At 41.0% G+C, this 20,020-nt stretch overlaps 1 protein-coding gene across 1 annotated transcript in view; it reads right to left on the minus strand.

Moving 5' to 3' along the window:
• dennd5b (DENN/MADD domain containing 5B) overlaps positions 1-20,020 on the minus strand; it is a 79,141-nt gene that overhangs the window by 5,235 nt on the left and 53,886 nt on the right. The window contains 14 exon segments of the mRNA XM_053314131.1: positions 179-261; positions 1,289-1,476; positions 1,943-2,061; positions 4,020-4,165; positions 5,208-5,329; positions 5,428-5,556; positions 6,578-6,659; positions 6,756-6,837; positions 7,174-7,326; positions 8,322-8,453; positions 9,725-9,815; positions 10,372-10,522; positions 14,268-14,499; positions 15,839-16,417. Coding sequence (XP_053170106.1) covers positions 179-261; positions 1,289-1,476; positions 1,943-2,061; positions 4,020-4,165; positions 5,208-5,329; positions 5,428-5,556; positions 6,578-6,659; positions 6,756-6,837; positions 7,174-7,326; positions 8,322-8,453; positions 9,725-9,815; positions 10,372-10,522; positions 14,268-14,499; positions 15,839-16,417 — 2,289 coding nt within the window.

Consider the following 20,020-nt stretch of genomic DNA (forward strand, 5'->3'; position numbering starts at 1 on the left):
TGGAAGTAGGACTGCTGTTACACAGACCATGAAACACCACTTTACTGACAAAACAATGAACACAGTCAATACAAATCCACACTGTTGAGAAGGTTCACAGAAAGTACAGCATTGAATAAGGTAAAGATGACATGATATCAGTCATCATCAGACACAGAGAAAGAGAAGAGTCACTCACCTCTTTCTCTGGCTTGTGGAAGTGTTTGACGATGTTGTTCACCGCCTCACTGATGGCCTCTTGAATTTGTGCTGAGGTTGGTTCTGGAATCAGGAAAACATCTACATGAACATCCAAACATCACGGAACTGCTTTTTAATGTTATACTGTATGTTATAGTGTTTAATACTGGGGTTTTAAAGCACCATATTCTTGCAATGGAAGATTATCCTCTTATGTTTGTTCTTAATATTATGTGAACTTGTGCACAATGTAATACTCTGTCTCCTGGTTCTTGTGTGACCATGTTCCACTGCCGGTTCCTGACAGCTGTTGATAAGTTAACAAAAGCGAGCTGTGTGATTCGGCCTTCAACCTTTACTCCTCAGTAGACAGAGGCAGAGAAGGAAACTCCCCCAGGAAGAAAGTTACATAAAGCTATGAATGGATAGAAAGAATATTGTGTCATTAATTAAAAGACACCTGTCAGGATGATGAATATGGGATGTTCTGTGACACACACACACTGAATTTCATAAAAGTATCTTTGGGCCTCAGGCTGTAGACAGCCATAATCAATTAATCCATTGATTCAAAAATGACTTAAATTTGTATTTTAATGGCGGCTTAATAAGAAAATTCCCCACTTCAAGTTTTAGAAGGAGTAAAAATGAAAACATGGCTACATTTGCAAATGAATCATTATTAATCCACATTCTGTATTTAAATTGTTAACTATTAAATATGTTTAAAAAACAGACTTGTAAAATGTACTTTAAAAGTGTACTTTCTAAATAGCATATACCTTTTTTAAATGCAAATTTAATGAATCAGTTTGAAGTAGTTTAAAAAAAAAATGTAACAATAATAATGAAACAGTATAAAAATCTAAAATTACAGTGACACACTTGAGCCTCCATACTCCAGGTCTTTAAAACTAACTGATAGTTTCAAATAATATTTTCCTGAAAAGAACAAATGTAATTTAGTTTACAATTGCGGAGAAACAAACAAACTGTGAGTTATTTTAATACAGTTTCCTTTAAAGCAAACAGCTTCATTCAGATAAAACTTGCACTGAACAGCTTAACACAATATAAAGAGGACATATTTTCTTTATCAGATACTGACTGTATCCTCGTCCAGACAGTGATGTGATGCTGATGCGTCTGGTCTGTGATGGTGAGTTCTGCGGCGGGGGCGTACGGGAACCCCTCCCAGAATCCTCGTCTCCGCTGGGTAACACCAGCTCACCTATCAGAATCCTCTCCAGGCTGCCGTCATCCACACCCTTACCCAGCCATCGACCACATGGGAACCTGGAGGAGACAGGGAGTTTGAGATGGATGTGTTTATTCTCTCCTGCAGGTTGATTTACTACATCTGGTTACTTTGTTAGCAGCAGATACTACTAATACTACTGAATATAGTCCCTGAACAAAAATTGGATCACATTGGATTGATCGCTGGGTTTTAAAAAGGACCTGCTCTACAACTTAATTAGGTGTGACTTAATGCTTACCCCAGAAAGCAGCTTAAACCTTATTGTGTTCAATTTCCATTAATTGGAGTAGGAGAACAATCACTGACAGTGGAAACCAGAACAATCAGCAAACTATTAGAAGTATTTTTTACTGGCTTTAATTGTAGACTCCAAAAGCTCATGAAGTGTTTAAATAAATAATACCTGCATGAAACATCTAGCTGGTTCAGGAACTTATGGAAATTATTTAAAAAGAGATTAATGAGAGCATGCTGTGTGTTATAGAAGCATGCTGCTCTCACCTGTATGTGTGTCCTGTGATCTCATTGCGCACCATGACACAGTCAACCAGCCATTTAGCCAGCAGCCCTGCGTTATCATGACCCAGCTGCACTGTGGTCAGCTTCCCCAGGTTCTGACACTACACACACACACACACACACACACACACACACACACACACACACACACACACACACACACACACACACACACACACACACACACACACACACACACACACACACACACACACACACACACACACACACACACACACAAGAAAGAAAGTTAAAGCAGAGCATTTTAAATGAATATCCACCCATCCTCCAGTATTCATTTTCTCTACTACTATATTGACTGTATCTCACACACACACAAAAATAAGTGGTCACACACACACACACACACACACACACACACACACACACACACACACACACACACACACACACACACACTCCTGTTCTACATCTCTAACTAGTACCACACACTGTTATTGCTGCTGCAGTGGAGATAAGAGTGACAACTTCCACGTTTATTATATTTGACTGTTGATTTTCAATTTGTTGGAAATCATTAAAAGTTTTTGATTATAATGAAATTCGCTGTATTTCCTGTTTAATCCGTGGACTCCTGTGGAAATGAGAATTAGTTAAATTAATCCTTTTCAAGGACGCTATATCCCAGCATGAACTGTGCTCAAGTCTCCACTCTTAGTGAATATTTATCTCACTAATCCACTTCTCTTATAGTTCAAAGTAGTGCTAGTGATGCCAGTGCACGTATGGAATATAACACAGGACATCCTAAACTGGGACTGCCCCTGAATTTAAGGTGGTATTCTACATTCTAAACACTTCCTGTTTACTGTCTTTATATAAAAGGGCCGACTGCAGGACAACAACAGGCAGACAGGCAATGAGAAGCATTTTAAAGAGACAGGATGAAGAGGCTGATGAGAGATGGAGGCAGTGAGGCAGGGCTTCCTCTAACCTTGAACATGGCGGAGATGTGCGTGTGAGGCCTGAAAGCAGACTGAGGGAGATGGAGACACTTGTTAAGACACGATGGATGGACGACAACAAAATAAATTAAATGGCGGCGTGGAGATCACAAGAAGCACAAGGAGAACGTCATCCATCATGCACGCAGAAGAAGAAGTAGTTCACCAGTGCAAACATGCACCAGACATGCAGGGTGACAGGAGGACAGCAGGAACACTCTGATGTCCTCAGACTTGTTTCAATTTATGTTGTAACTAACCATTTTGATCACTGAACCTATGTAACATTGTTTCTGATGCACAGATCACACAGACGGTACCTTCATTGATTATTCAAATCTCCCAACTCAGTAGACAGAACAGCAGCTGTAGCAGTAACTGACCCGCTTTTTCTACAAACTTTTTTACACAGATTCCAGCTTATATAATAAGATTATTTCATAAAGCAGCAGCTATTTTTACCTCCAGCCATATTTCCTCTGGATGATGAGAAATCTGTTGAGTCAGCAGGAGGTGGTTCTCACTTTATGTAAGAGATGGACTACTTTTCTCATTGTATTTACAGCAGTACACATATATAGTCTCATATGACTAATGCTGCCTTGTTATTTTAATAAAAGAAACAGTGACAGTTTCATTCTCTTATGTAATGTAATGTACATCACTTCAGCACCTAAAAGCATGGGAAGCTGTATGTTATAATTTGAAATGACATTTGTACCATTTTTCTTTTTCCAAAAGTAAGACTTGAATGCTCAAAAATCAAAATGCTCAAAATGTCCAATGGTGTAACCACAAAAGAATGCTAGATATTAAATATTTCATCCACCTACAGTGTATTTAAGTGGACTTATACATAAAAGCAATACACTGGAAAGATCTTTTAATGAAGTACAAGTGCTGACACTACCTGTAAACTAGCTGCAGCACCTTTAGTGTGAGTGCTGCTGCATGCAGAGTGTGAGTGTGATGATTCACAGTCAAAGAGGTGAGCGCAAGGTGAGAAACTGAACACATCAACACACAAAAACCAAACTTCACACATGCAGCAGACACACACTGCCCAGCTGGTGAGAGATCAAAAGTTGACTCACATCGAAGGTCATCTCCAGAACGTTCTTTGGGATCTGCATGATGCCCGAATCTCCCAGCTCGCCCGACACACACACCCAGGGGTTGGAGGTGGTCATGGCGTTGCTCAGCTTCTTGATGGGGATGATGACGACGCGGTATGGAATCACTGCAGGAACAAACAACACATCAGCCGCTAGAGCAGAGAAACAAACACTAACATGTTAATTAGGGCTCAATGTAGGTTGTGTAAGTGGGCCAGTCAGATTCAGAACAAACACATTGAATAACAGATCAGCTACTGGACACGTGCTCGTGTGTGTGTGTGTGTGTGTTCATCTATCTAAATGAGCGGCTTATCTGGCCTGTGTGCAAACACAGAGCTGAATAATACATGGTGCTTTAAATCTTTGATTAAACTGTACATACACCCTCATGGTTTATTCATACTAATAGCTGGGCCAGACATTGATCCATGTTCAGCTCCATCCATCCAGCAGCTGACATTAACCAAATAACTGGGAGAGTGAGCGGGAAGAGGCTTTTCTCTGTGAGCATGGAAAGGCTTTATGGATGTAGCAGGTGGTTTGTGGTGGTTTACAGGTAGTCACTGAGGCGTCTCTCCATTTGTTTAGAAGGTGCATGTTTTTGTTGGGTTTTCCTGATATCTCTGTGAATACTGATTCATTCAACATTCAATTACCTCATTGTTCAACACTGATCTAACAAGGTCACTTATGTGGACATAAATCATTAGTCAATTATTCCATTAGTCTACAACTATTTTGCTACTATGCTTAATTGTTTGAGTCCAAATTCTCTGACCCCAGCTTCTTGAATGTGACTATTTTATAGTTTCTGAGTATCTTTGGGCTGAGGACTGTTGATTGGGACAGAATAAGACATTTTAGATTGCCCCTTCACCTCTTCTCACCAGAACAGAACTCCATTCATAAAACAAGCATTTTAAAAGTTGATTGCTTGTCCTTTTGTGGTCAGACCTGACAAAGCATGAATTCATATTTTATACAAATGGGCATCATGATTTAGTTATTTAATAGATTTATTAAGCTTGTCACAACTCAACAGTTGCCATGGTAGCTTGCGGTTAACTTGTGGAAAAGCTTTATAAGTGTACTGAGCTGGCAGTGAAGTTTAGTTTTTGTTGAGCAGAGTGATCTGAGCTCACGTGCAGCTGAGGAAGAACTCACTGATGGTGGTGAAAACGCTGGTGAAGCAGAAGTAGTCGACAGCGTTGAGAGAGAGCAGGTGGAAGAGGAACTGCTCCTTCTCCTCCTCACAGCGCAGGAAGGCATAACGCTTGTACAGCTTCCTGTGGGCAGGAGAATATTTAACAATCTGTTGTTCAAGCCTCCGCTTTCTGTCACTAAAAAAATCACGTGAGTTATGTGATTATTCGCGCGTGCTCACTTGGTTAAGGCTTGTCGGGACAGCAGCTGTTTGAGGTGCTGAGAGAGCACCTTCTTCTCCAGGGACAGACGGATCCAGGCTCGGGCTCGTCCCACATCTGTCTTAATCTCTGACATGCTCTGGATGTGCCTGAAGAGACACGTGATGGACAGAGAGAGAAGACAGTGATGAACGCTGTAAAAAACAGGTTTCCTGTACGTTGGCACTCTCATCAGTCTGATGTTCAGTGACTCTCAGGAGTTGAGTGATGAACTGCTGTAATTTATTTTTTGATGTCTGGACTTCCATCAGCTTTACTACAGTAAGTGTGTGGATGTGTAGTCTGTCCTCATTACAGGTCTCTGTAGTAGAGCTGGTTTAGTGTTCACACCTGGAAGTCTTCATTTCAAACAACTTCTCTTCTACTTTTTACACTTAATACTTAGAACATGTTATGTACTTTACTTACATAGCAATATAATTGTGTTCCTAGTTCTTCTGTTAGCTTGTACTGTGTGTCCTGGAAGACGAATTCCTTCTCTGTTACAAGCCACCTTTTGTCTGTTTTTTCACTGATTAACCTGCACTTACTGAGCCAGCAGTTACAGAGCAACATCATCATTCATTTAGACACATGGAAGCCTAATATTCACTTTCGGTTAGCTCTGTTTTTACTCTGTACCAGGTCCTGAGAGTAAAATCTGGCTCTTTAGTTGCCAAATGATCCACTATGTCTACAGCTTACTGTGTCTGTATGTCTTTTAGTGCTGAACAGGTAGTGTACAGTGGCTTTTCTTATAGTTTTTTCTCTAAAATGACGCTATGAGAGTGCTGAGTGAGAACCATAACAGTAAAGTTGCAACCAGACAGTTCAACAATGAGTTGAAACTCACTATAAAGCTCTGTAAAGCTGAGAGTAGAGTTATTGATAATTCTCTGTAGGTTCATCACTATGAGCCATGACCTTATACACTGACATTTCATACATTACAGCAGCTTTAAGGGGTTTGTTTGTGGAGTCTTTCCTTATCTGAATTGAAGGTCTAAGGATAGAGGGTGACACTTTGCATAATCAATATTTAAACCATTCAATCTAATAAACATGAAAAAGTCGAATCATGACAAAACCTTCAGTAACACGTCGCCATGACGAACAGACAGCAGCACGTACCTCATGTCCTGTATGAGAGACACACGCAGACACGGCATTGATATGGAAGTATCAGACTTCCTCCTCTCAGGAACATGTGGCACTGTTGAAGGGAAAAATAGGATATAATCATGATGGCTGGATTACACTCAGAAATGTGTGTTAGAGACACAGTTAAGTGTGTGTGTGTGTGTCTTACCTGGTGACTCAGCGTGCTGCTGCTCCAGCTTCTCCTCACGAGCCTGGAAGTGCAGCAGGTGGGACCACAGGGCCGACTTCCCCTGAGGTATCACATGAAGTGTGTCAGAAATCCCAAAATCCCAACAGACACAATTAACACATACAGCTAATGTTTTCACTGACTGATTATATATATGTATATATATATATATATATATACACACACACTCACACACACACACAAACACACAGACAGGAGATTTATCAGGCAATAACTTCTTAGCCACAATATCCAATATGTTCAAAAAAACCTGATTAAAGATGATGTGTTTACACTGACAGCAGGAGTATGAGTTACTGTATTATATATCTGATATGCGTGTGTGTGTGTGTGTGTCTGTGTGTGTGTGTGTGTGTGTGTGTGTGTTCGTACTGACCTGTTTGACCTGCAGCCCGTGGCTCCAGATTCTCTCCAGCAAGTCACACAGACTAGCGATCAAAGTGTTCTCCTCCAGTCCGGTGATGTTGGCCTCGCCGTGGCCGAGCTCCACCGCTTCCCGGCCCATCTTCTCCACCAGCATACGCTTTGTCTGAACACACACACACACACACACACACGATTAGATTAACAACTTGGATTAATACTGTAATCATTAATATATTGTGAGAAGCTTGAGTGATGAGTTCCACAAACCTACATTTTATTTACTTGTAAGTTAGAAGAAATCTTTAAAAGAGGGAGTGTTAATGTCTTATAATGAACAGAATAACTGCACCATGACAAAGGTGTTATGAATGATACTCTATGTGTGCACTAAAAACAGATTAAAAAATTGGTCAGTATTTTCAAACTATTTTCTGAACCCAGTTTTCTCATGTCCCTTTACTGCTATCAGCTGTTTGCAGTTTAACTAGGTCACATGATGCAAAAAAAACCCTTAACAATATATTTATAATAACAAAAGTTGATCAGAAATTGGTTATAAAGGTAAACTGCAGTCACATGTATTTTCGTAATACCTTCCCATGATTGTAATAGATTCAACTACTAGTCACTAAAATGCACAAAGAAAAAAGGTTCTTTCTAACAAGAGAACTACTGTGACCACAAGAGAGAATGATTAGATGATGATAAATGCTAAAATGAAGTGTGGAGGTAGCAGAGGTAGAAAAGAGTTATCCAGTTACACAGCTATATCTACTGTACACTACTGCTCATACCAAACCAAATGAGACAGTAGCAGCAAAACCTCTGAGTGTACTGAAGAGAGCAACTGTGTTTTGTACTTATCAACTCATATCTTTTCACTTATAAAAGAAAGAGTGTTTTATTTCTTTTTTTTTAAAGATTTATTTTTGGGCTATTGGGCTGAGTGTTTTATTTCTTATTTTAAGGTGTACATCAGGGTGTCAAACATCAGACAAGAGTCTGATTCTAATGAAACCTGAGCAGTGTCACTCCCTGCATGCATATGAGAGATGACACCCATGAGAGATGGGTGTGTTTGATGTTTGATGAGTCAGGCTGTCAGTAACTGATTAAAGTCATGAATCATAGGTCACTGCAGCAGTTTGTACGTTTCACCTTCATGCGACACTCCTTGAGCAGCCCCTCCACAAACTTCCAGTTGGTCTGGGCGATGACGGCGGGAGATAGATCGGACAGTTTGGGCTGTCTGAGGTTCTTCCCCAGGCTGCGCGCCTCCTGCATGTACTTCTGGACATCAAACAAAAAGCAGATGGTTAGCTCTGAGAGAACATGAAACCTGAATCTTACAGTAATAAAGCTTTATCTGTTGTGAAGATGAGCAAGCTGTTCTAAGTTAACATCAGTGCACATACTCCATCTAATGCTACGTGTCAAAAAGGTTAGCTTTAATCTGACACCTAGCTTTATCTGATTGTAATAAGCTCTGTCTCTCTTCTTTGCCTCCATCTGTTTAGAACATGTGTTGCTGCACAAGGAAACTCTGACAAGAAGACATTTATTAATAATGTCATAAAAAAATCTGAAGAACCTGCTTCCTCATTTTAAAATGAATGTGTTTTCACAACTGATGACAATACAGGAGAATTGTTGTTATGATGACGTGAGAAACTGTAAAAATCCAGCTTCAAAGTGGTGGATTGATGTGAGTTAACAGAGAAATGGTGACATGCTGGAGATGAGAGCCAGTCCTTTAAGGAGTGGGTGAGTGGGTGTTGAGGTGAGCAGGGTTTCCACTGTCACATTACCAGAATTACAGTTCTACAGCTTTTCCATTATGTCCTATAACACAGTGCTTCACTGTAATAATACATTACTTTTCAGGGTGCTTCAACAAAAGTGATGTGGTGTGTTTTACAGTTAGTATGTCACAATTGGGAGAGTGTGAGACAGTAAAGTTGGGCTTTAAATTTCGGTGGGTGGGAACCCTGATTAATATGTTTGGATGGGGTGGAGGTGAGGGTGGGGGTTGAGGAAGAGGTCTGTGAGAGGGAATCCACAGCTTTGGCAGTTTCTCCACATACCAGACAGGATGCAGAGGCAGATTTTTTAGGCGGTTTGATAGGCGGAGGGGACGCATTGTCCCACTCCCAAAAGGCCATGGAGTTCTGCAGGATCAGACAGCCCTCCACCTGCTGAAGAGGAGGAGGAGGAGGACGAGGGGTACAACCCAAGCCCCCGAAACGACCGGCGCGTGACACACGAGCAGACATGATAGGACAGAAACAAAAGAGAAGAATGGAAAAGAAAACAAGAGAAGGCAGCATGCACATGAGGTCTTGGAAAATAAAAGGATGAAAAACAACAGAAGCGAACGACAGAAAAGCTCCAAACATAAAACTGAGAGCAGCTCAGATACAGAATACACAAACTAACACGATGACATGAAACATACGGAGAAAATAAAGTCATGCTTGTACACTGAGTAAGGTTAGAGAGCAGAGGAGGGCGCAGGGCGTTCAGGAGGAAGGTTACATGTCGGTTGTGAGGAGGTTTTCTACCTCTTTCAGGTCATTGTCGAGAGTCAGGTGCTCTGTCTGCTGTCTATGGCGATCTTTCCGTCGCTGAGCTGTTGCCGTCCTGTGAGACCACCTGAAGACCAAACACAAATATTTTAATAATCAGCACATTGAAATTCATCATTCATTCTTCTGAGTCAAATACAAGAGCAAGTATTCAATTGGTTGTTTTCTCCATGACCTATCTAATTGATGCATCTTAAAGGAATTGTTCAACATTTTGGAAAATACATACATTTGCCCATTACTCTCTACCCGGTAGATTATAAATAAATAAATAAATAAAATGAAAAACAACAAGTGAGTTAAGTAACAAACTATTCCTTTCTTTGCTTTTTATGGTTTTCTTTTCTTTCTGTTTGTATCCTTTTCTCTTTCTCTGTTTTTTCCCTTGTCTTTATTTGGTGTAATAGCTTCCCTGCTGCTTGTTGATTGTGCAACATGCCTTTTAATAAAAAAGTAGTATATAAAATACAGCCTTTTGGTTTTTGAGTCATGCATGACACATGAAGCAACGGTGTAAAAAATGAGCCCAGCAAGCCGTCACAGTGTTGGTGTTAGGTGCTGACTTGCTGTATCTCACTGGTTTCACGTGTGTGATATCAGCCATGAGGTGGAACTCGACTCACTTGTTGTTCGTTGGTCCTGTGTTGAGCACGTCGGCCTGTAGTTTGGGGAAGAATCCCTGCTCGTATTTGCCCTGACCAATCTTCATGTCCAGCAGGTGTGGATGGATGGCCGTGTGGTCGATCTTCATCAGCCGCTGCTCGATTGCCTGAGCTGCAGGGGGGAGACGGAATATGTTAACATTAGACTGCAACATTAATTTTGATTGACCTGAATGAGGTAATAGTCAGAGTAAGCACAGCTGAATGTAGACATAGACGAGGCCTGTGGGAATTTGAGATTGCCACATAATTTTCACAACATTTAGTGACTCATACAGCAGCCTGACTACTTAATCACACATTTAACTGTCTAAATCTACTCTTGTGTAGAGCTGTGAAAAAATCATTTTAAAAAGGACAGATGTGTAAGATTTAGTGGTAAGGTTGCAGATAGCAAATGAATATCCCTCCCTTCACCCTTCCCTTCAAAGAGTGTAGGAGAACTTGCAGTGGCTGCGAAACATGTGAAAAATGCAAAAGCCCCTCTCTAGAGTCAGTGTTTGGTTTGTCCATTCTGGGCTACTGTAGAAACATGGCGGTGCAACATGGCAGGCTCCGTGGAAGAGGACCCACTCCCTATGTAGATTTAAAGGGCTCATTCTAAGGTAACTAAAACACAATGATTCATAAGTATGTTTTAATTAGTGTAAAAACCTCATGAAAATGTGATTGTATTCCATTTCTGCCAAGTCAGTTCTACTGGATGCTACTAAATGAATACACACTGCACCTTTAAATACTGAATGTGTTTTGGAGTTTGACACATACTAAGGACAAAAAAGTTAAATTGTGTGTTTTGTGTGTAAAAGAAAAATGTTTATGTAGGTGTCTGATATGGAATAAGTTTAGTTGTTAGATTACATCATTCCATATAAACAGAAAGTATATGTGCAGAAAAGATAATAACATGGGTTTTTTGTTCCTCTTTTCGATCAGTTACAATAACACTGTAGTCAAAGTAGTGGCTGAGATCTGGGAGCACAGCAGCATCACTACACCGTGCAATGAATAACTCAATTTTCTCTCTCGAATAGGCTTATAGAAGCTGAGAGTGTAACCGTGGCCCATTAAAAAAGCACATTGTGAAAGAAAACATGTGGTTTGGGACATTTCACCTCTGGTGTGTGAATAAAGTCAGAGAAACAGCATGTAAACAAATGAAGAATAGGACTTGATAAACAATGACAAATTCTCCTGGCCTAATGAAGCAAACATAATATGCTGCAACAGCTGCTCATTTGCCAACAAGAAAAACCTGACTGGATTTCAAGAGAGGTTGTTTATATTATAAATCACAAGATGAGGTATGTCTTCTCATTGCTCTCTCTCGCTTTGTCTCTGACCCATTCATTACTCCCTCTCTCCCCTGAGATCCACAACCACACACTTCGACTGACTCATCCCACTGTGCCCTTCACCTCCTCTAGCTTTTCCTCACAGAGAAGCAACAGCAAACACACTGCATCCTTATCTGCCCGTCATCATTGCAAACTGTGCTTGTTGTTAAACTGTCTGGGTTGTGTTGCCCCGTTCGAGCACTGAGTGTGTTTTGTGTCTGACAGGAGCTGCTGTGTGAACCTCGAGTTCTGGCGTGAGCGGTGAGCGCAGGCGCTGGAGCGAGTCGCCGCAGGGGGAAGGCAGGCAGGGGGAAAAAGCTGCCTATTGTCTGAGTAATTGGGTACCTGCATGCACCATCGCCCCTCAATGAACTTGCCCTCTGCAATTAAAGCTTTACATCGCTCAGCCTATTAACACGAAACATTGTGGGTCACATACAGATGCACACACCAGAAAACAAAGAGAATCAAGGGGACAACTCTCAGAGACATGATGATCGGTCTCATGAAAGAGTAGCAAAGCTGTGAATATTAAGCCAAACTGAAAACTGATAATATCAGTGTCATATACAGCACATAACTGCATTGTTAGGAGCCGTCATAATATCAGATATATCAGATTGAAACTGTTGACAAAACTGTTTCGGTATCATTTGGTAACATTCCATAACATCATATTCTGCTATTTCTGTCTTTGTTATGTTTGAGGGCAAATTCCTTGATGGGTTAAGTTGTGTTTTCAGTTCATGTATTGTTTCATTTCCAACCACCAGAGATTATTGTCAGCACTGCTCCACACAGCAGACAGACACAGTTAGAGACTAGCTGGTGAACACAGTGAAGCATTGCTAGCCTAGCTTAATATTAAGACTGGAGAACAGAAATGTAAACACATGAATTTGTGCTTGTAGTGAATGTTATGAGCTGAACTATTTCCTAACAACAACAGTTTATCCCTACACTCAGCACTTCTGTGCAGTATCTCCAGCTATATATAGTGTTAGTAGGTTAGCCCAGATGAGCGTTAGCAAATTAATGTTGAGAATGAGACTGGACACAAAATGGTAGACAGATAAATATGAGTGGTAGGTTTGCTGTAAAAAAAAAAGTAGGATAATGACATAATGACTCAAAGAGGAGGCTATGTGCTAAACATGCTAATAGACGACTAAAAATCTGAGCATGGGGGAAAATTAAAGTTTTCACAGGTTAGTTGGGTATATTTATCACCTTTTAAATGTATGCTTTTTCACGTGTTAAACAAACAAGCTACATTGTGTAGCTGTAATAGCTTTCAGTGTAGGTAGGTATACTTTTCTTCTTCAGACAGAGCTAGGCTAGCTGTTTTCCCCCTGCTTCTAGTCATGCTAAACTAGGCTAACAGAACTGATTTGAGTATTATACCTGTATACATGGATAAATATGTGTGTTTAAAGGTTTGCAAGGGATATAACCTATGAACTAAACTGTTTATATATTGTTTATGAAAGTCCTTTCTGACATCACTAGTATAATGTTTTGTAATGTGAGGTATATTGAGTAATTTTTTCATATTATTATACAGCATTTTTATCAAGTCACATTAAAGATTTGTTGACTGTCTTTAGCCTCATCAAACTTATCATATTAGCTAGCTAATGTTTTGTTATTTGTTATGTAGCTAGCTAACGCTACATAACAGTTACACCTGGCAGTTAGTGGGTGTAAATACCAGATTTAGTTACAACTTATTTCTAATAACTAGTTGGTGTTGCAAAAATTGACTGTTACAACCTATTTCAATTACTACATGAATCTCCAAAACACTCCGTCTCTGTAGTTAACACACAGACATAAGAAAGAAAGAAAAGCATTTTGGCAATTAGCCCTTTTTGTCATTAATTTTTAAATAGACAAACCATTCACATGCAGCCTCATAGATTCCCTGCTGGCCTCTAACAGTCTGACTCAGTCCTGACTCTGACCTCGTGCCTCACACTGCACATTCAGCAACAATTAAAGGCTTAACAAAGGAAAGCAAAACAGCACTGATTGAGAAAATAAGTAAAAGGCCTGACCAAACACACTAGCAATAAGATACAATCAGAGTCAGAGACTGTGTGTTTGTGTGCATGTGTGTGTGTGTGTGTGTTATAGAGTGATGGACGGTTTGCTGTGTTGGGATGTAGAGAAATTGAAGTGGGGTTTTCTGGTCACTGGGGAGAGCTGATAGAGGAGAGACAAGAGAGTAAGTAGAAATGAAAGAGGAGTATGCAGACTGTGTGTGTTTTTAAATTGCATGGCACAGTGCAATCCAGTCTGACCTCACTAAGGGATGACTGGTATGCTTTGAAGGACATGTACAGCATGCTGATCAACCAGCTCGTTTATTGCTGCCAATTAAAACCACTACATTTCTGGTTTTCTCTCCCTGTGGATAATATTTTCCAACCACTTCTGTTCCAATTTTAATCATGTTTGCAGTAAAGTTAAGCACACTTGAACACATTTGAGCGCTCTCGCTGTCACTGCTGAGCTTACCAGACTCCTTGAGGATAGAGCACTTCTGGTAGCTGGAGGATCGGAGGCTGGGAGCACGGACGTTATAGAGGCGGGCCTTGTCAATGCGTGCGTCAAAGACGCGGAGCAGCGGCTCCTTATCCTCCCACTGGGACATGATCTTGTTGTCAATGAACGTGGCGAACATCTGTGTCTCGATGAAGTGGGAGAGGAAAGGCAGGTAGGGCTCAGGCTGGTCTGACAGGAAGGAGGCCTGAAGAAGGCACCGACACAAGCAGGGAGACACACACGTATTATACTGTCAATTCTCAATCAAATCACAAAAAAGGCTATTTAAATTGAACTACAACACTCACTGGTGTATTGCTCTGAGATTTAATTAATATGGCAAAATTGTATCTACAACTGATTCATTCATTCTAGCCATCTCTTATTTGCAGTTATTTAATTAGAAGCTGCTGTTGGTGCAAACTTAATACAGCTGCTTCACAGTAAAACCCTTTATTATGATATAACTCCCACTGCACCACTGAAAACTTGTGAAACAGATACAGGAAGGTTTAGGAGTGAATTAACAGATCATTAATAATACAAAACTCAGAAAAGGGAAAATGAACACTCGCCTCTGTTATTATCAATGACATATGACCATAAACTGCCTATAGGCCAATATTGCTACAGTGACCATGATAGTTATATTCTAAGTACGCTATATGAATATTTGAACAAACTATGTGGACACATGAATGTTACACCTGTGATGTGTTACTCAATAAACAGTTTCCCCTCTTCTGGTTTAAGGCTTTCCAGCAGATACTTGACTGCAACACAGATAGGGCCTGATAGGACCTGATAGACCCTGATAGGACCTGATAGGACCTGGCTCACATTCTGTGTTTCAGTTCATCCCAAAAGTGTTGGACTGGGGTTTTGTTTTCTCCACTTCCCAGTTTTCTCCAACTGGGAAAACAATTTTTTTAATGGACTTTCTTTATGGCTTTGTGCACAGATAATTGTCATGTTGACTTTAACTGTTGCAACAAAGTTGGAAGCACATCATTGTCTATTGTCATTAAAATGTACTTCTACTGGAACTAAACAGTCCACATTATAAAAAACAGGTCCAGACCAAAAGCTCCATAACTATGTGCACAAGGGTTTCCATTTACTTTTGGCCAAACATTGTACACTATGTTAGAAACTGATATTCACTAATACTATAATACTAATACTGTATTATAAATGTATCATTTACGTTATACATAGTACTCAGCAGACTCATTTTCAATACTGTGCAGTAGCTGGCATTTTCAAAGCCCACAAGGGACTCACAACTCACAAGGGAAATGTACTGCATATAATGTGTAAACAGTCATTTACAGTCCCTGCACATCTATAAATGCAGGTCATAATGTAAGTGGAGGCGCAGAACATTGCAAACTGTTTTACAACATACAATCCAATTTAACTTTTATAGAAAAATACTTTAGATGACTCTGTTTGTACAGCGAGGCCACATTGTGTCTTGTAAATGCTTTAAGAAGTCTCAATGTGTCCTGTGCACTCTCAGTGATTGTATTTCATTTACTCACCTTGTCGAAGTTGTGCATCTGCTCCCTGTTGGTGAGCCAGGACTCTAGATCTGGGGCGCTCTGGATAACAAAGGCTTCATAGTCAGCAAACATGGTGGTGAAGCGGCTGGCGAACACCTCTCTCAGCTTGACGTTCAGCTTGGCGTTCCTTAGCTCCATGTCTTCAGCTGCTGTCTGTCCCCCTTGCCCCTCAGTCACCTGACCTTTGACTCCGGCCCTCAGGGCGTCCACACGTGCCACCGTCACTCCGGTGCGTCTGGTCAGCGCCTGCAGTCTCTCCAGGGTAGCGTTTCCCTGCAGCAGCTCCAGCACAGCCAGCTCTTCCCCTGCCAAGTTGCCGTTACGCCCATCATCCTCCAGCTGCCGGAGGGCAACGACTTTACGCTCCCTGCCCGGTGTGGAGGGGGTGCTGCCTGGACTGGTGCGGGTCCGTGGTGGGGCCCCTGTGTTGGCCGAAATGCCAAAGCTAAGCAGCACCTCGCTGAGCTCCTGCATGAACTCGGTCTTGTTGGGGAACTGGGGGAAGTCCTCTGGAAGCTCGATGTAGTGGTTGTCAATGTCCACAAAACACAGGTTGGCCTGGGATAAGAAAAGATATTATTATTACATCACCACAGCTCAGGATTAGACAATAGTGGTGAAAACAGAACCAAAAAGAAAATGATTGCTTGTAATTTTGGTCTTCAAAGAATTGTGCGTCTTTCTCTGAGGAGCACCTTAAGAGTCGAAACCCTTCGGAGATAATTGTAAATTAACCAGCCAGTTAGCTGCGGCTGCTAACGCTGTCTTTTCAAGAGACAAACAAAGCTTCCGCCTCGCTAGAGCTAGGTGTGCAAGCAGATGTTTGTTCCTGTGTACTGTTTTTATTTACAGCAGCAGTCAGAAGGTTCATTTAGAGTAACTTTACATTGTTGTAGCTAACAGATGCTAACTGTCTAAATCTTGTGGCACTTAAGTGTGCTAGTTTAAGACGCTGAGAGTGTGGTGGTTGTGTGATTGGCTGAAAGGTGACAACACCACTGTCACAATTTGGAATTATAATATTTTCACAATAATGAGTTGATTTTTTATAGTTTCTTAAATGTCCTTTTACTGTTCAATTTATATATTTTACATAATGTATTCATGTAAATTCAATTTTATTTATTTCATATTAAAAAAAATAATTATTTTGTAGTTAAGAGCAGAAACAGGAGCAGGGAAAGCCTGCAGACAGACAGGTATTATGAGCAGGCATATTGAGGACAAATTGGTTTTTTGGAAGTATGATTGGGCACTGGGAGAGTGCAGAGAATGTAGGTCAGTGTGTGATTGATGATAGCACATTGTCAGAGATCAACTTAAATCGGACATAATGGAGTTAGCATCACCAACCCTCATGTGGGATTAAACAAAATCTCTGATAATGCCGGAGATTTAAACCACACAAAAACCTGAAATGGGAACGCTAGTACACACACACACACCAGAAAACAGAGACACTCATTCACATTTCAAACAGTAACAGACGTTCTCCAGACTCAAAAGTTTGGAAGTCAGATCCCAGTGTGTGTGGTGTGTTTGGCAGCCGGCAAATACACACGCTGACTGTCAGCTGCCAAACAGATTGCAGTGATTAGCTAAATGATCAGAAGATCAAACCTGGAACCAGAAAAAAAAAGGGTGTGCGCAGTCAAAAAAAGAGCAATTTAGATCTTCATGGCTCATGACATTGGCTATATGTTTTCAGATGCAGCATTGAGTCAGAATAGTTGACCAACATAAAGACACACATCATCTGCAAACATGTTGATAATCAGTTCATCGTCGCCAAAAGTTGAGGTGTGAGGATTTGCTGCTGTTCTTTGTCATACATGAAAGCTGAATCTATTCAGGTTTTGGAGTATTTGGTTTTTCCATGTGGAGTTACAGTTTCTGTGTCAGTGATACACATATACAGTATCTGGCAAGACAGGAGGCAGTTCACCAATTGGGAGGATGATAAAAAAATACTCAAAAGATCTCAAACTCACTAACACAAACACAAACACTTTTTGTCCTTAGACAGGCTGCCCTAGTTTATATCTCACACCCAATAGGAATCACTTGCATGAGGAGAGAAAAAGAGGAGAAAATATGGAAAAGAGAATAAGGATAGTGCAGCGTCGTCGTCTCTATGTTATCATTTAAAATCAAGTTAAAAAGACCTGGATTTAAGTACAGGGTTCAAAAAGGCAAACCTTGTTGCCATCAATTCACCAATTACACCCATATTTTCCTCTCTCTCTCATCATCCCCCCCCCCTTCCCTCGCTCCGCTCTGAGCCATTCTTTCATCATCAGCCCATTTCTAGGTCACCGCTACTTCAAAGCATCATTCAGAAACACGGGGAGATTCACCAGTCTTGGCAGGCGGTGGGGGGGTTGGAGGGTGGGAGACCTTGTATGGGGGGGGGTTAGCAGCAGACATGGTAGCAGCATCCTACACTGGCTCATATAATTAGCATCCATACGGAATGTGCTGGATTAACGAGCGCTGGGAGTTGGGGAGGGAGGGGGGGGGTATAAGCAAAGCCGGAAGCCGGCGAGCCTGCCCGTTCCGCTTTGTTAGGGCCTTATCTCGCTTTAACACATGAATACACACATGCACACATTTACTGTAACCCTGCAGAGGGATAAATGCTTTCAATCCAGTACAGATTCATCGGTTGGCTGTCTGTTAGGGGTTGACATAAAAAAGACGAGAAGAATGGAGAGACTAAAATCCACTTCAGATTCACCTTGCCTTGAGGTGAATTTGTAGACGAACAATAGGTAATTCCCTGTACAATTCTCTCTCTCTCTCTGTGTGTGTGTGTGTGTGTGTGTGTGTGTGTGTGTGTGTTTGGCGAGACAAGAGATAAAGGTGTTTTTTTGTAATTTCCTGTATGAGCAGGAGCCTGATAGTCTGAGTGTGTGTTTCTGTGTGTGTGTGTGCGTGTGTGTGTGTGTATTTGTGTGTGTGTGTGTGTATGTGGTGCACTGTTGGCCTTGAACAATCTAATGTCAGCGGACCTGACCACAAACGGCTGCAGCACACACTTACAGTACTTGTGTTCATTATACTTGTTGGGGCTTTGTTTCTATTGTATATCCTTACTTGATCCTAGAGCTTAGCATGAAAGCCGGGTTACATTAGAAAATAACTACTTTGTATATGAGGGGAATCAAAAGGATTTATTGTTGTTCCAAAATGCCACACTTGAAGGCAGAATAAAAAGTTGGCTGTCATGGAGAGGAGCGAGATCGTTTATATACAGAGATAACAGAGCACTTCTTCAGACAGTCTCTCCTGGAAGACAGTCATAGTGTAGCACTCAATTGTAGTAGCAGAAACAGAGCTAGAGAGAAAAGTTGAAACACTAGCTGTTCTCTTGCCAATCCCTGCATGAATTGAACCTCTCAAATGAAAGGTATAGGAGGGACCATTAGACAATTTGACAAGCAGTGTTGATGGAGTTAGTCCCAAGTCAAGACCATAGTCCTGATGTAAAAATTCAGTGAGTTAGTCCTTACTACCTAACTTCTCCACTTTCTAACAAAACCCCTGAAAACCCTGGGTTAACTAAACCTCATTTCACACTTGAAAAACCTGAACTACTGTTGTGTATCGGTAACTGATACCTTTAAGGTATCGACTGAAATAAATCGATACCAAGTAGTATTGAAATGTCTCCCGTCAAACGAAATCTGCAATCGATCTTTTTTAAACCCAGAGCTAGAAAATATAACTATTTGTATGGACTTGCACACAGCCAATCAACACAAGCATTTTTCTATTTTATGTGACATGTGACATGTGACTGGCCCATTGCCACAGCAGCTACGACCCGTCTGTGGTGGTGAAGTCACAGTTCAGCAGCCAAGATGTCACCTAAACGCTCTAAAGTGTGTCTACACTACACGCCTGTTACACTGGATAAAAGACAGTATACAAAATGTGTGATGGGTATCTAATTAAGTACGCAGTTGGTATCAGTATCAACCCATCTGTATTTATTTGGTTCTTATTTGGCTGTACAACCACAGTTCTGGTGTTTCTGTTCTAATGCAAATCATATAAATCATGTTAACCTGGTGATTTGGGACGAACCTCAAGAAGTTAAGGATTAAATAAAGTGGCATTCTATAAGCACTGTGAGGCCTGGGCTAACTGGGGTCTAAA

Source organism: Scomber japonicus, chromosome 23, assembly GCF_027409825.1.
Source record: "Scomber japonicus isolate fScoJap1 chromosome 23, fScoJap1.pri, whole genome shotgun sequence".
Taxonomy (NCBI): Eukaryota; Metazoa; Chordata; class Actinopteri; order Scombriformes; family Scombridae; genus Scomber; species Scomber japonicus.